General features: G+C 37.3%; 1 protein-coding gene across 2 annotated transcripts in view; it reads right to left on the bottom strand.

Annotated features, from left to right (window-relative positions):
* Window positions 1–658: 658 nt before the first annotated feature.
* LOC137625864 (nuclear receptor subfamily 4 group A member 2-like) overlaps window positions 659–16,046 on the bottom strand; it is a 49,121-nt gene continuing 33,733 nt past the window's right edge. The window contains exons 1-5 of one of the 2 annotated variants that reach the window (XM_068356788.1): window positions 13,365–13,484; window positions 8,248–8,677; window positions 6,469–7,946; window positions 6,127–6,305; window positions 659–5,867 (exon numbers count right to left, since the gene is read on the bottom strand). In XM_068356788.1, the coding sequence (XP_068212889.1) occupies window positions 5,611–5,867; window positions 6,127–6,305; window positions 6,469–7,946; window positions 8,248–8,547 (2,214 nt within the window). In that variant the 5' untranslated portion in view covers window positions 8,548–8,677; window positions 13,365–13,484 and the 3' untranslated portion in view covers window positions 659–5,610. Of the gene's footprint in view, window positions 5,868–6,126; window positions 6,306–6,468; window positions 7,947–8,247; window positions 8,678–13,364; window positions 13,485–16,046 lie in introns of those variants that run through there. The other variant, XM_068356789.1, reaches the window with a different exon arrangement.

Here is a 16,046-nt window from a genome sequence, read left to right as displayed (position 1 = left end):
ACTGAAACGGACGCAAACTTCCGGATGATTTTTTTTAAATAAGAAAATTGAAAGGTTTTTTTTTTTTTTTTTTTTTTTTTTTTTTAATGCTTGTTAAATGGAGTATATTTCAAGTGAATGCAGTTTGATAGGTCAGGGTATCTTACAAATTCAGAAATAATTAAACATGAGAAAAGTATAGATATTCTTAATTTCGATTAATAGTATTTAACTGTAATTGGGAATGACCTCCATTCAGTACAAAGAAGTAATGAGACTTTGCATTACTGAGTTTTACCAATTATTTATAAATGGGATTTAAAGCAGATTCATATCAAGAAATTCAATGTTTTATTTTTCATGTTATCAATTCTTCCAATTTTTTTTTTTTTATATTTTTCAAAGTCTTTCGATTCTGGATTTTGAACTTAAGGTGCTTTATTTTTTCCTTTTACATTTTAATATTTTTTTTTGTATTACCTACTTTCATGATTTCTTAGGGGGAAATGAAACACTGTGTATAATTCTTTCATTTATATTATCTCAAAAATAGGAAAGTGGGAATAGCTGTTTAAGACCGGTTTTTATAACATCTACAAAATGGCGCTGATATCACAAAAAGGAGGACCGACCAGGGGGCGGTAAGAACGGGTGGCAGTATGCATGTGAGAGAGAGAGAGAGAGAGAGAGAGAGAGAGAGAGAGAGAGAGAGAGAGAGAGAGAGAGAGAGAGAGAGAGCGTGAGAGAGAGCGTACAATGTTCTCCATAGTTCTCGATAAAAAAGATCCTATTCCAGAATTCATTACGATTGAAAAACAACATTCAAGTTAAGTCGGTGTTTTACTAACGAAGAAATGTGAAAAGTTCTTTTCATTTTATGATTAACTGCTTTTCATTAACTTGGCGTCGTTTTTTTTTCTTTTTTTTTTATAATACAAGACACGATGACGACGCCTGTGCTGCGTTTTATCTTTCTTATTGAAAGCAAAGCAGAAGATCGCCACTGGCGATTCTTCCAGTTGAGAAGATACTCATAAATTAATCTCGAATAGATAAGACTCGTGAGGCAGTTGATGAATTATGCTCAAATCCTTCGTTAATAGGAGGAGATAATACCGACACAAACATGGAAATGATGAAACATGTACAATCAAACAAGATTTCACGGGTTAATCGGCTATGTGAAGCTTTGAATCTCCAATTCATATGTATAGATATCGCTATTCAAATATCTATACATTGTAAAATGTTGGTCCAATTATTGTGAGATCAGTGGCATTTCCTCTTTGTTTTAATATATTCCAAATCCATGAAAAAATAAGTTACTTTTAATATGCTACGTGAGTGGAAGTCATAGTGGGGGACGAGGAAGAAAAGACGAAACGGGAGGGGGGAGAAGAGAGTGTAGAAATGGAAGATAAGAGAGGATAAATGTGGCCTGAACAGCTTTAAAAGGCTTACCATTATTATTATTATCATTATTAAATAATTTTCATTTATCTCACAGTGAACGATTCCTTCATTTCATTGAAAAGAGCAACTAACAGAACGTGATTTTTATTTGACAACAAGAGAATTCTTCACTTAACATATAAGCTATAACAATAAGATGAACACTTATACACTTATGATAGCGATTTGTCAAGGAAAACAGCAGAAGAAAAAAATTAAGTTTACATCTGCCTGTCTTCTTTAAAAACACATTTGCATCTTTTTGTCTTCTTCTGATATGGTTACATTAAGACACTTGGACCGTTCAGACTTCATGGGGGGAAAAAGGAAAGTAAAAAAATGTACATAGCCAGAACTCCTATGTCTGATATCCTAATTTCGTTCTAAGGATACTCACCCAAATCTGAAAGTTGGTTTTCATGGTGACACCCATACAGGGAGTTACTGGAGACAGACAAACACAAAAACTGTCTCCCAAATAGAAGGACATCCCACTAACATGTTCGTGATAATGTATGTATATATATACATACGTATATGTGTATATATATGATAAAAATAATAACTTCACCATTCTGTTATTGAAACTATATACTGTACATTCAAATATCCAAGTTTAGACAAAAAAATAAATTACAATATCCATATGCCCATTTACACCATGACCTGAAAGCAAGGTTTCAAGAGGGACATGGAGGTAAATGAGATATATGTCTAGTATTTAATGTTCTCTCCCTCTCTAAATATATTTATATATATATATGTATATATTAAACTATATATTCATAAAAATCCGATGGTAACCCACATTACAGGCTAGAATAGGTTTTGTATTACTGGTAACGAAGCGATGGAAGTTTTATTAATGAAGGGGGAATGAGAGTGGATTGGGGTGTGGGGGGCGGGGGGTGACCCACGATTTGCAGAACTGACCTGACAAGCATATGCCCTCGGAGGATGTTTGTTGGAAACCATTTGTCATTAGGATAAAATGAAAGAATCCTGAGTAATTTCCTTTGATCCATAGAGGGTCGACTTATAACAAGGGTTAAATGGGATTCGCGACCTGAAGCTTGGGAATGATACCTTTCATCATATAGATAAGTATAGATGTAAAGTTTCTCATCGGCAAAGCGATGGAGAAAATGTCCAAGGGTGCATGGTGTTTTTTCATAAGCTTTTCTTTTTTTCAATTAAAAAGAACAAATGTAATTGCAAATATTCATTTTGTACGCGGGTAGTATTTGTCTGCATATTTGTTACTGCATATACATAAGTTTATTTATTCCAAATGTTTTTGTACTTCGTACCAATCCGCTGCAACAGGATACACGAGAGAGAGAGAGAGAGAGAGAGAGAGAGAGAGAGAGAGAGAGAGAGAGAGAGAATGTATCTTATTACTCATTAATCTTTTGTCAGGCCAGGAATCACTTATGTTTACTATTGCTAAAAATCCATTTACCACCAGTCATTAATATATTACTGAGCCAATTGTTATCTTAATAGTGTGTTGCTTTAGAACTATTCAATAGGAACATAATGTTTGGGGGTATGACAGTGATTTCAACCTGGCCATAACAAGAATATATGTTTTTTTTAATCCTTCGAAATTCCCTTTCTCCAAGATTATTATTGCTACATAGAAGCTCAAGGCAAATAATGTTTTATACACATACCTTGGATGACCCCAGCACCATAATGGGACAAGCCAGAGAGAGAGAGAGAGAGAGAGAGAGAGAGAGAGAGAGAGAGAGAGAGAGAGAGAGAGAGAGAGAGAGAACCAACCCGTGGGTCACTTTTTGGTACACAAATACCATCCATGAGATATCTGCTAACAGTTTAAGAAGCCTAGAATATATGACTGAAATACTACACTCAGGTCATCCGCATGTGTGTGTGTTTTTGGAAAGTAGTGGGGTCGGTCAGGTTCTGGGGTGGGAAGGGAATTGGGAGAGGGACACATTCAAAAGGTTTACCAATTAGGGTAAACTCTAATAAAATGAACAAATATAACTTTTAGATTGTCCTTCAAAACGACTGTACAACAAGGTATACTTATGCGACATCAAAATCTTTGGGAAATTTAAAATTGCTTCATCATCGCTTTCTTTGGACTTGCTAATAGGTAATGTTGCCAACAGAATCTGTTGTACTGTTCAACTATAGGTACATTGGCGGAAAAAGAAAAAAGAAAGGTAATCGAGTACTGCTGTTCAATGTTGGGGAATTATAATTTGTTGCAAAATCACAGCAGGAACAGTAACCTGTTTCTCGTTCCATCCAGCTTATGTGACAGAACATGACCGTGACAGGAACTGTGATAAGTCTAAGGGCAAATTTTATGGTTGGCATTCTTGATTTGTATAGGTGTCCTGCCTTTGCAACGGTACCTCACAATGATGGAAGCGGTGGTTGGGAAGAGTGATGGGAGGGACGCATGGGAGGGAGAGCGGCTATTCACATGAGGTTTATTGGATTCAGTGGACGTATAGTTGAAGGATTGTGAACACTGAATATATGACACAAAATTACATATAATACTGACTAAAACATAAAAGGCAAAACAGTGACCAGACAACGTTAAAACTGGGACAAATAGGCTGAATTCAAGCCATGGCAATAATATTCGCTATAGCGGGGTTACATACGGGCGCCGCGTTCAGGCTACAGGTACTCGAGACTTTCCATTGAAAATATTTATTAGTTCTAGCAGCACATTTTGAGACTGAGAACCTATGTAACTCCCACTTAGACCGAAAAAAAGCATTAGTAGATCATTTACTCTACAATATTATCACCGGCCCAAGAACACATTCAGAGGGACAACATACAATAGCAGAAAAAAAAAAAAATATTCTGGAACAGTCGCCCAAGTCTTAGGATTTGTTACACCCTTCCTTCACACGGATACAGTTTTCTTCTCGAACAAAATGCGAGCTTTCTGACAAGCCATGACCTTCAAGCACAGGTTCTACCATAGGGTTTTCAAGGTAAGAAGGGCAGTCCAAGTAACCATGATTTTTGGGGAACGGTTGATTACTTAAATGCAAACTAAATTATCCTGTTTCCACTTGAAATGCTATAGGGACAGCACCATAAGGCTAGCGTTAAAAAGTTGTACACATTAAGTGTATAAAAAGTCATTCATCCAAATGCATACATAAACCTTTCTCAAACTTGGTATATAAACTGCTTGTCTAAGCAATACGATAAGGGCAAGTGACAGGCATAATAACAATAAACCTCTGCTATTTCATTCAGGGCATATTTAGCATGTAAGTCATTGTACTTACATACCATAACACTTCTAGTTAACCAAAAATAACATTTCATTCACCATCAAAATACATTAATGTGTACACCAAAAATTCTGTTACTCTTATTCTTAGACTGAACCTTCTTACAGAATTATGCGACTTGATATTTAAAGAGCGTAAATATTTGGAGTATTTATGTACAGGGTTTTGTACAATTACCTATGCACAAGGTAAGGCCGAAAATATTGTATTTCAGACTATCCTAAGTTGACTTAAAAGTAATTACAAAAATACATAATTAAGCTTTACTGAGCTCAAAGTATAAACAATATTCTCATTACTCATTCTTCAAATTCATTTTTTAAATATTTTCCAGTAAATCACAGAATGACTAGTTTGTCAAGGCATACCGCCGAACTGACAAGTCTCAGATACTGACACTACTCAGAGTTTCCCACTCAAGTAGTACCTGGAGCTGAACTTCCAACCGGGGCCTTTTCCTTATACCGATTATTAGAAAATAACTTTGCTATCATACTTTTGTAAACTGTAAATGAACTGTGTATGTGCTTTTGCTGCCATCATAGTGTGTGCAACTTACAACCACAATGCACATTTTACTTCTAACTATGCAAGTTCACTGCAAAGTGTGTTCCTAAAACTTGTTGAAGTCTGTTGCTGAAGTACACCAAGAATGCTGAAATGGTATGCAAATTTAGGTACTGAGGTTTTGTTTAGCGTACACTAGTTCGAGTAAGCCAGTGAGGACTGGCTCACCACTTTCATTACCTGTCTCAGGGCCACGGCTGCAGAAATATACTGCCGAGGCCCAACAGTTTCATCTGGTGGCTGTCACCTCAACAGCTTCAACAGGAGGGGCCTCTTGGCCTATAGCAGAATGAAAACATGTCTTCTCACTAATTCAGAAAGGTAAGCTAGAGACAAACATGTTTTCAATAAGCTGAGGTGCAGGAACAAGATCTTCAAGCTTGAGATAGAAAATCCTCTGAAGCCCTTGTACAGAGAGAGACCGTAGCTCAGGTAACTTGCCAAGAATGCGAGAGAAGTAGTGAGGTTTTTTCTGTGCTTCTGCATTGTAGGTAACATGATCTCTTAGTGAATTGATGATCTTCATTTGCAACTGCTCAACTTTCTTTGTATCCTTTAATCCATGTCGTTCTGTAATGAAGATATTTAATTCTTATTTAATACATTAATAATAATTTACTCTGTGTAAAAAATGATTGCAAAGTTACTTGATGGAAAACATTTACAAGATACAATGACTAAAACAGTCATGGTGATTTTCTAATGTGATACTGTGCTTTTTTTCTTTACAAAAACTGTACAGTGTATGCAATATATTTCTAATTTGAAAATACAACAGATACATCTTTTTGCAATTTTGTGTTTGCATCATCAATACTTATACACTTACCTGTAATAATGGTCAATGCTGAAAGACAAGCAAATGCAGAAATATCTAAATCCATAGATTTTAACGAGGCTGAAAAGTCCATTATGCCTTGTAGCCATTCCCCAAATGATCTCTCACATTGTGATCTATGCAGTACGCGTCCACTATCAAAAACAAACTTAGTTTCATCTGGGTTGCTCCTGAAATAATATGAAAGAAAAAATTGTTTAATTGTTGGCTGTCTTCTTAAAATTCCAGTTATGAATACTTAACATCATTGGGAAGTGGCAATATTGTTGCAATAAAATCGCACATTTACTGAAGCAAAACAATTCATAAGGAACCTTAATATCCAATACTTACACAACTCTGTATGCAACTCTGAGGACGAAGAGTTCAAGAGAGGCTGACTGGAATAAAAGATCTTGATCCTCTCTTGCAAGCTCATGATATCCAGGAATTTTTTCAGCAAAATGTCTAATAACTTCAATGCTGGAAGTGAGGAGGGCATAAAATTGTTGGATCCTTTCTGCTTCAGTAGTAGGAGAGTCAGTTCCATTGGAAGGTTCACGGTACTGTGAGTAATCAAGATTAGAAACATCAGGCGTTGTATCAACATGAGCCCTTACCAAGGCTGTAATCAGAGACACTGGTGGTGATGGTGGCGATTCTTGTGGGCTCTTAGGTTTACTAGGTAAACGACCCCGTCTGCCTTTTAAGCTGTCGGTTCTTACTACTTCTTTAACCATTCCCACCACAAGACATTTCTGGAAACGACAAAATTGACATCTGTTTCTTCGGCGTTTATCAACAGGACAATTTTTGTCTGCAAGACATACATATTTTGCATTCTTCTGCACAGTACGCTTGAAGAAGCCTTTACATCCTTCACAAGTACGAACCCCATAATGTTGACAAGCAGCTGTATCACCGCATACTGCACAAAGTTGTGATGGAGACTGTGGTTTTTGTTCAGATGCTGGCCTAGGAGCTGACATCGGAGTGGCATGAAGGCGCATCAAACCAGGGTCAATGTGTTCGGCCTTACGGCTTAAGAAAGACACTGGTGGAGTATTAGAAATAGAGGCAGGGCCCATTTCTGTATACTGTTGGGATGTAGAAGGTCGCATGTAGTGTTCGGGATGAAGTGGCTGTAAAGCATCATAAGTAGGTGCAGTAGGGTAAAATTCACTACTGAATGTCTTGGTAGGGCCGCTATAGGCATGTGTAACTGGAACAGGACTTTGGTAAGGTGCAGGCCGACTGTACACATGGGATGCTTGAGTATATGCTTCAAATGAGGTTGGCTGCTGCTGTTGCTGCTGTTGTGGAGGAAGTTGAGTTTGCTGCTGAATTTGCTGTTGTTGCTGTTGAGAAGCTTGAGGGAAAGCTTGGTGAGCTGGTGGCGGCTGAGGATATTCTGCAGGTCTACCTTCATCTGTTTTAAAAGTAAAAACATCAGACCCCAGTGGCCTGTATCTTGGAGAATATGTCTCTTGGAAGCTAGGTAGGGCTGCAGCAGCTGCTGCTGCAGCGGTAGCTGCTGCAGCTGATGTGCTCTGCCCTGGAGAGCCTGGGGGAGGGGTCCCTGTTGATGGATGGGTAATAACAGGTTTCAGGTCTTCAAGTGGTTGGGCTGAAAGTAGATAATCAGCTTGGAAGACATCGCCAAATGTGGTTTCACTACTTTCTCCATAGCTGGGGGTTGGAGTTGCTGTGAATGCAGATCCTAATTTAAATTCCTCACTTGTTGTTCCACCTAGTGAGTCATCTCCAAATGATGATGCTAAGCCATATGATGCTGACAATGCTTCTGCCACACTTGGGTGCAGCAGAGATTGCTGTTGGAAGAAAGAAAACTACCATTAATACAGACATAAATGTAATATAATTTGTAAACACGTTCATACACTTATCATGCTGATTCATGCAGATTTAAACAGAGAAAAGAGAAGACAGGGTGCGAGCAAGAGCAAACATGAGCAGACTATGAGCGGCAACAGCAGCAGTGGCAGCTGACATGCAGTGTGCGATTACGGCATAAGGATACCACAATGGCCACGAGCGATAACGCGGCGTTTGCGGTGGTGGCCGCCTACACTGTGCCGCAGGACAGTGGATGTGGGCGGAGTTGGTGCGTACCGGCTCAGGAGAAGTGGCGACACTCCTTCCTCCAGGGGGGTCTTCATGGGTACACAAGCTGGCCTCTACTGGAACAGCCGTTGATTCAGTTGTAAGAAGCACAGGCGTAACGGTGATGGGAGAGGAGGTTGGCGAAGATGATACAGGGAGGGCTGAAACCACCACTAATGCCTGTGAAGTTGCAATGCTGAGATTGACTGGGACCAGCGTGGCTAAAGTCGGTGGCGGTGAAGGTGTTCTGCTTGGTGGCTTCTCCTCCATACTGTGATTGTGGCTGTGGAAGTCGAATTCACGCCCCATCAGTACTGTGATAAACTTGGGAGGAGCCAGGAGGATGCAGCCAGCAAGGAATACAACGACGACGACTCTGGCCTGGGCCCTCAATCTTGTCGACAGAGTTAACCTTCCTTCAACACACTGCCGTGCCGCACTTCAAAAGGGTTATTGAAACGTTGTTGACATTACCTCAACATCAGTAATAAAGACATTTTCAGTATCTTTATCATATTCACAATATGGACTACAAATTGGTTTAATTCAAACAAGAGAGTGAGCCTCCCTTCTCAATTAAAATGAATGAACTCTACTTAAAAGTCAGACTCATCAAAAGTGCTGATCATATTTCCAAAAATAATCACATCGTAAAAGAACAAAAGTAGATAAGCTCTCTGCAGTGCCTAAGCTGGTGCCGGGTTGACTTAGTTGCCAGGACGGTTGAATCTACTGCTGCTATGTGGATCCCGGGGTGCGAAATAATTCCTTCATTCAGTGTAGACGGCCACCACAACTAAGCCCCAGTGCAACCACAAACTTCAACCAAACAGTCTTCAGTCACTCTTTTTAGGAAATACAATAAGCCTACCTTCTATTATCTGTTATCTTAACAAGTCTAACTACAAGTGCCTACTTTGCAGCAGGCCAGATCAACTAACCACAGAATTCAATCTCGGTACAAAAAGTTTAATCACTTTCGTATCAAAACTAATGGCATCTTTCTCCATGAAATATCCTAACTGTAATATGGCCTTTCATATGAACGTGCAAGCTGCTCAAAGACTTACAAAAAATCTCAAAATAAACTCCCTAACACTTATTAGATTGAAAATCGATGAACTTTAAACAGGATTCCAATATCAAGCTCGAGTATTTACAAGTACACTATAACATTTACACACAAATGGAACAGCTATGCTGATAAACACATAAGCTAAACACCACCATAAAGTGACTGAATGCAATAAATACAAATTCAAATCTTTACTTGTAATCAATCTAATTATATATTTGCCTAACCATCTAAATGTATATAGTTTTATGTACGTTTGGATGGAGAATAATTTGCCCAAGATCTCTTATCGGAAGGGGAAAATTCTATTTTGATGAATTACCATTTGACCTGTAACAATCCTTTCCTCCTAATCTAATATACCTGTTTTAGAGGCACGACAATCTCTCGTCGACTTTCATCCATCAAGTAATTCTTCCATTCGTAACTATGAATTTACAAATAATTGAAAATAAAAACAAACTCAATGTGCTCTGCTCCACTAGTGGTAAGAGACGAAAGGCACAACGTGCAAAAGTGGGTTCAGGACTCGGAAATAAATAAAGACGCGAGAGTCTGTGAAAGACACTCGTTGTGTGACAATTGAATACTCAAAATAGGCAAAGGAGGAAATTATGATGTAAGAGAGGGTCAGGGTGCTGAAAACCGAGTGAGAAGACTTAATAAAATAAAAAAAGCTAGAAATCAAGCAATAAAAGGAAGTAGCAAACGTTAGTTAAGAAAACAGAAAGGCAGGAAAGGGGGATCACTCTTTCAACAGTCGCACATACACTCTGTCACTACACAGGGCATTTTTGGGCGCAGCCACAAGTCCGCTGAGGGCAAGAATAAAGACATAACAGACATTTCTTTCTTTTTCCTCGAAAAAGAAAAAAATGCGTTAGATTTAATTTTATTGATGTCCAATGCATACAATAATGATGACTATACACAAAGAACATCGTTCTATAATTAGGGTTGAAATGTGGAGGAACTGGTGTTGATGACAAGAAAACAATAACAAAAGGTTCAACAAGTGAATGGGGTGGGTAGGGGAAGGGGAATGTTTTTTTTTCTTTTTTTTTTTCTTTTTTAGGGGGTGGGGGAGTTCCAAGGAGGGTCTCTCCATGGCTACGCCCAATAGGCTGTGCTTCAAGGCTATGCGTGCAAGGCAATAAATCATATCAATAAATCAAAACTCGAATGTACCAACGTAGATATATATATATATATATATATATATATATATATATATATATATATATATATATATATATATACAGTATGTGTGTATGTATGTTTATGTATATACATATGTGTGTATGTATGTATTATATATATATATATGTGTGTATATATATATATATATATATATATATATAGTGTATGTATGCGTAGACATCTACGATTAAATATCTGCCACATGTTCCATACAAGAAACTACCCTTGTTTTTCTTTGGTAACGTGGGTGAAAATGGGTCACAGTGCTACTCGGTGGACATCATGATGTCACAAGGCTACGCCCCCTTTGAAGTGTGTGGAGAAAGGTAAATTTAGTCAGAGATGAACCAGTTATTTACTTGTCTCCCTATATATATATATATATATATATATATATATATATATATATATATATATATATATATATATATATATATAACTAATCCAAAGGTTTTTAAGTTTATAAAAAGCATCGTTTGTAGGAGCGTAAACTCCGTAGAATAATTGACCTTTTTAATTAATTTTAATCCGGTATGGCTCATAATTTATAACACCAGCATCGTTGCGACCAATTTGATAAAGAACTAAGATATGATACATTTCCCAAATAGAGAGAGAGAGAGTGAGTTTATATTATGTTGCAGGTGACCCTCTGCCCAGAAGTTAAACAGGTATCGTTAAAAGTGATTTTCTCACTACTTCCTCTCTGGACTTACTGCGTCGATATTAATTCAGTTGAATGATTTGCAAAAATAGTATAACTATTATCTACCTGTCAACCCGAGAGACTATTGCGATGCGCACCTTCGTAGTGTTTTGTCAACAATCGAATTAGTTCACTTCCCTTCTGGACTTTTCAACTTGTGTAAACGAACGTAGGGAGATCGCGAACGGTAACTTATTGAAAAAAGAAAAAAAATGGTGGCAACGGAGGCTTGGGGTCAATCATGGTGCGTAATACTAATGCAAAATGAGAGAAAGAAATAAAGAATACAGAGAGAGAGAGAGAGAGAGAGAGAGAGAGAGAGAGAGAGAGAGAGAGAGAGAGAGAGAGAGATAGGAAAATCGAATAAAAATAGCATGTGTGGCATGGCTGGCATGGGGCCACAATAAGAGGGTGACCCTAGATGCCCCGTGGTGATAGGAGCAAGCTACTCATTACCGATCTACACACGATAGAGGGAGACAGAGGCAAAAACTGACCTCCTTCTCTGGGAGTACTTATACCACCCTCCTTCCCTCTATCCCCCTACCCCTGCTTCCTTACTCTCACTCCCCCCCACCAATCTACCACAACCGTTCGTCATCGGTATATATCTATTTTTTGTTTAATCTCCTACTGGGGCTCTTACAATTCTGGAAAGAAATGGAAAGGAGATCTGGAAAACTACATTCACAAAAGCACTGGCTATTTGATTAATTGAATTTATGACCGACTTGCTAACTGACTCCATAACGATATATTACTTTTAATCTCGGGTGAAATTGATTTTGCTGTTAGTTGTTAATTCAGTACGTACTATATATATATATATATATATATATATATATACACACACCTAAGTTTGGAAGGGGTCGTGGGTTACACTTACTCTCTAGATAAGTTTGCGTGTGTCTTTGAATGAAAGGAGAGGTGTGAAGAGTCTTCGAGAGAGTAAATTTCGAATTGCTTTGGGCCTCTTGTCACTTTCATTGGCTCAGGGCCACGCCTAAGCCACACCCAGTCCCAGTGCCAAGCAAGCAAGCACGGGTCACACTTGACTACCTCGCTCCTCAAGGTTTAATGAGAAAGGAGCGCAAGCAATCAAGCAATCTCTTCCTTACCCACTGGGCCTACTGCCCAATTTTACTCATGTCAGATGTGTAAGTTTCTAGACAAACCTCTTAATCCAATTATCAGTTGTATCTTGGTTGCAAATTTTCTCGAATTGATTTGTTGTTCTTTGATATCTAATTTGAATCGCACTATCTGTGAATTTAAATTCGGTGACCAGAAATCTAATTTAAGTTCTCACTTGGCAGCGTTCTGATTATCAGTTATCTTTGTCACAGATCAGCTATCAAGACATTTCATTTTGGATTACTGCTTCCTGATCAAGAACTCTTCTATATGATAAGGGAAGATAAGAGAAATATATTTTAATGCTTTCCTGCTCTCTAATCTAACCCATATGGAATCTGTGGCAGATTTCGTTTGTAAGATTCTACACATAATGTTTTTTATTCAGTGTTATATAATGGTGGGGGACATATGCGATATGCATTGAGAAGAAAATAGTGTAAGAAACGAGAATAAATCATAATTCTACAGGAAGAGAAGGGAGTCGGTTTACCTCCTCTGAAATTCAAGGAAATCAAATGCAAATACTGATATAATAGTGTTGCCTGAATTTGAGTTTGACTGAAAAGCAGTTTTAAGGACTGAATGACAGTGAAAATTCATAAAACCAGGACCAACATAATTCAGGCAACAAAAGCTTAGACAACATAGTTGAATTATCACTATCATTGTTATTACCAATTGTATGTAAATTTTGGAAAAAAGGTAAAAAAGCATATGGAAAACAGCAGGTGGGTAAAACGTGTAATCATTAAACATGTGAAAACCATCAGAAGCCAATGATGACTGAGTTCCTGGTGTCTGCTTAGGATAATAAAGCTCCAGTGAAGGAACTCTGTTTAACAACCAGGAAGAACCAAGAATTTCATGAGGGAGGAGGAGGAAGAAACGAGAGTTAAATGGAACGATTTCCTGCTGCTGTTTTCCGGATAGCTTGAGAGAGAGAGAGAGAGAGAGAGAGAGAGAGAGAGAGAGAGAGAGAGAGAGAGAGAGAGAGAGATATGAACTCACCTGTGGCTGCAAGACAAGCATGTTGTGAGGATGAGAATGAGGGGGCGTGAAGGAAGGATGAGGCACAGCTGGAGTTTCGTCAGGAGTGAGGGAGCTCTCTTGGGTTACGTCCACGCCTGAAAACATCAGAAAAAGAAATGGATTTATTGGTTAAGAAAAAAAGATATATAAAGTTAATTTTATGATTAGAGCACAGAACACTGGTAGTACAAGTGACATTAAACAAGAGATGATCAATTTTATCTCAATGTTCTGCATTGCTGGATCATTGGATTAAATTTGTGACGGCTGGAAAACTGCTTATTAAATATAGTTGAAAAGATGCAATAGTAATAAATGAAAGAGAAGGATTTAATAGCGAATAATTCCGTTAATGGCTTGTGGGGGGTTTAATGGTGATATGCCACTGTTAATAATAGGTGGGAGGGATTCAATATTAACACACACATACTAAATAGTGTCATATTGCTATTAGATATTGGTCGGAAAAAGGACTCTGACGAAATATTGTTAAATGTTCATCAATGCTCACCAAAAATTTAGAAAGATTAATTCATTTGTTCACGTGAGCCGTTGTTACGTACGCAACAGGCACCACTTGGTAACCTATTTGCTCGGGCCAATATTTTGTATCAGTTAAAAAAGGTAGTCAAAAAGTAATCGTCGTCTAAGAAGAAAACTTCGAGAAAGGGTAAAAAATGAGAAAAAAATATAAGAAAACAAAATTTGCGTTCGTGATAACGAAATTCGTCACACACTCACTATATATATATATATATATATATATATATATATATATATATATATATATATATATATATATATATATATATATATAAATATATAACACCACTGATTTTCACTACATACGTGTATGTTACAGCTTACAGGTTGATTTTGAGAGTAGTATTATACTTGCAAACGGTATTGAGATTTATGAGCGAATTAAAATAATTCAATTCAGGAGTAATCTAGTTATTATGTTAATAAAAATATGGAGACTTACCGAACAATTCCCAGACGAAGTCATCTATTTCACTACCCTTCATGTTAAAGCTTAACGTATTGAACATGCCCAGAGTCACCAGTGTTTCACGCAACGGTATAACGTCACGACTGACGGTATAACCAATGGTTTATCTGTGACGTCGATTATCTTATTCCCCAAATCCCCCGCAAATAACTTCATTCTTAAGAGTGACGTAGTGAAGAGCAGATACCATATCTATCGTGTCCCTATAGGTAGGCGGAAGTAGGACTAAGTAACACTTGAGCATTGTTCTGATTTTTATTTTATTTTATTTACTCTAGTAAATTAGTTTTAGATGGTTGATTTTTATATCTAAAAAAATATTGGAATACTTAGCAATTTATTTTTTAGTTAGAATTTCCTCAAGCAACTCTTGGAGACAGGCAAAATTCATTTGAATATTTGGAAAATGGCAATTTCTTATCTCTTGAGATCTTGTCCCCTATCTCCAACATTCACCTTTGATCGAGTAAATCAGGCTTGGTTAGTCTTCGAATAGGAAGCCCGGTAATTTCCATTCAGGTTTTTATCTCTCCTTAATCAGTGACGTTTGATAGAAACATCTGTTACTATTTATTAGTTTCTCTGAATGTGCTCCTTTGTAATTACAACTTTTATAGATTTAATGAGAAGTTATTTTACGTTTAGTCCATACGACTTTTCAGTTCTAGAGAAGTACATATTTAATATTATAAGATAGCATTCTATTTGGCAATTGTTAATAACCAGCAAGGAGCTATGACAGCTCAGGTATGAATATTTTGTGTATTGACATCTCTGTATTCAAAATAATTTTTGAAAAGGTTAAATATTCTTTTTTGGCATTTAGATGCCCTAGAGTTTTTCAAACGAGCCTGATCCTTAAAATACGCCGAAAATAGTCGATATCTTCCCCTAGACTTCTCTCCGTTATTATTAATGCTAATGTGATCACAAAACTGATCTGAAGACATGCAATGGATTTCTTTGGTATAAAAAAAAAGATTTGTGCAAAAATGTTTGAAAGATATATAAAACACTCAAGAACGAAACCTAACCAAGGCAAAACATCAGTATAAATCATGTGGTTTTCATGTACTTAATTATAGTAAAACTAAAGTGAAAAAAACACTTACTCTCAACATTCATTGCAACCAACTGACTATACTGTCCGAAGTGGAAGGCAACGCACGGTATCATCGGTACAGTAAATATGAAATCCTTTCTTTTATATATAATGCAACAATTTGCGACGTCTCGGCCAGCTGGAAGAAATCTTTCCGAAGCGAAAAGATATTAGCTGCTAATTTTAATTCTCAATTATTCACTGCTTCACGGGAGGTCCTTCGGATTATATAGTGAATTTAAAACTAGATATCAAAATTGTAATTCATAGTCTTTCACACGCAGCTATTAACTTATTTTTCCCCTTGATTGATACGTTTAGAAGATGATATTTCTTTTTAGCGTTGCTCAATTAATTCTTGAGGTTGATCACAGATGGCTTTGTAGTAAGAACGTCAAGATATAACAGAATAACAGAGAGGCAGTGTTATACTTGGCAGAACGCAAGATGAAAATATCTCTTTATTATATAAAGAGATGATTTCTCTACGTGTACACCTGATTATTTAGTCTATCCGCGATCTACCAGCAACGCACACCTGTGTTGA

This window comes from Palaemon carinicauda, chromosome 33 (genome assembly GCF_036898095.1).
Source record: "Palaemon carinicauda isolate YSFRI2023 chromosome 33, ASM3689809v2, whole genome shotgun sequence".
Classification (NCBI taxonomy): domain Eukaryota; kingdom Metazoa; phylum Arthropoda; class Malacostraca; order Decapoda; family Palaemonidae; genus Palaemon; species Palaemon carinicauda.
The sequence above is the reverse complement of the archived record's forward strand: the minus strand, read 5'-3'. Positions and strand labels throughout refer to the sequence as shown.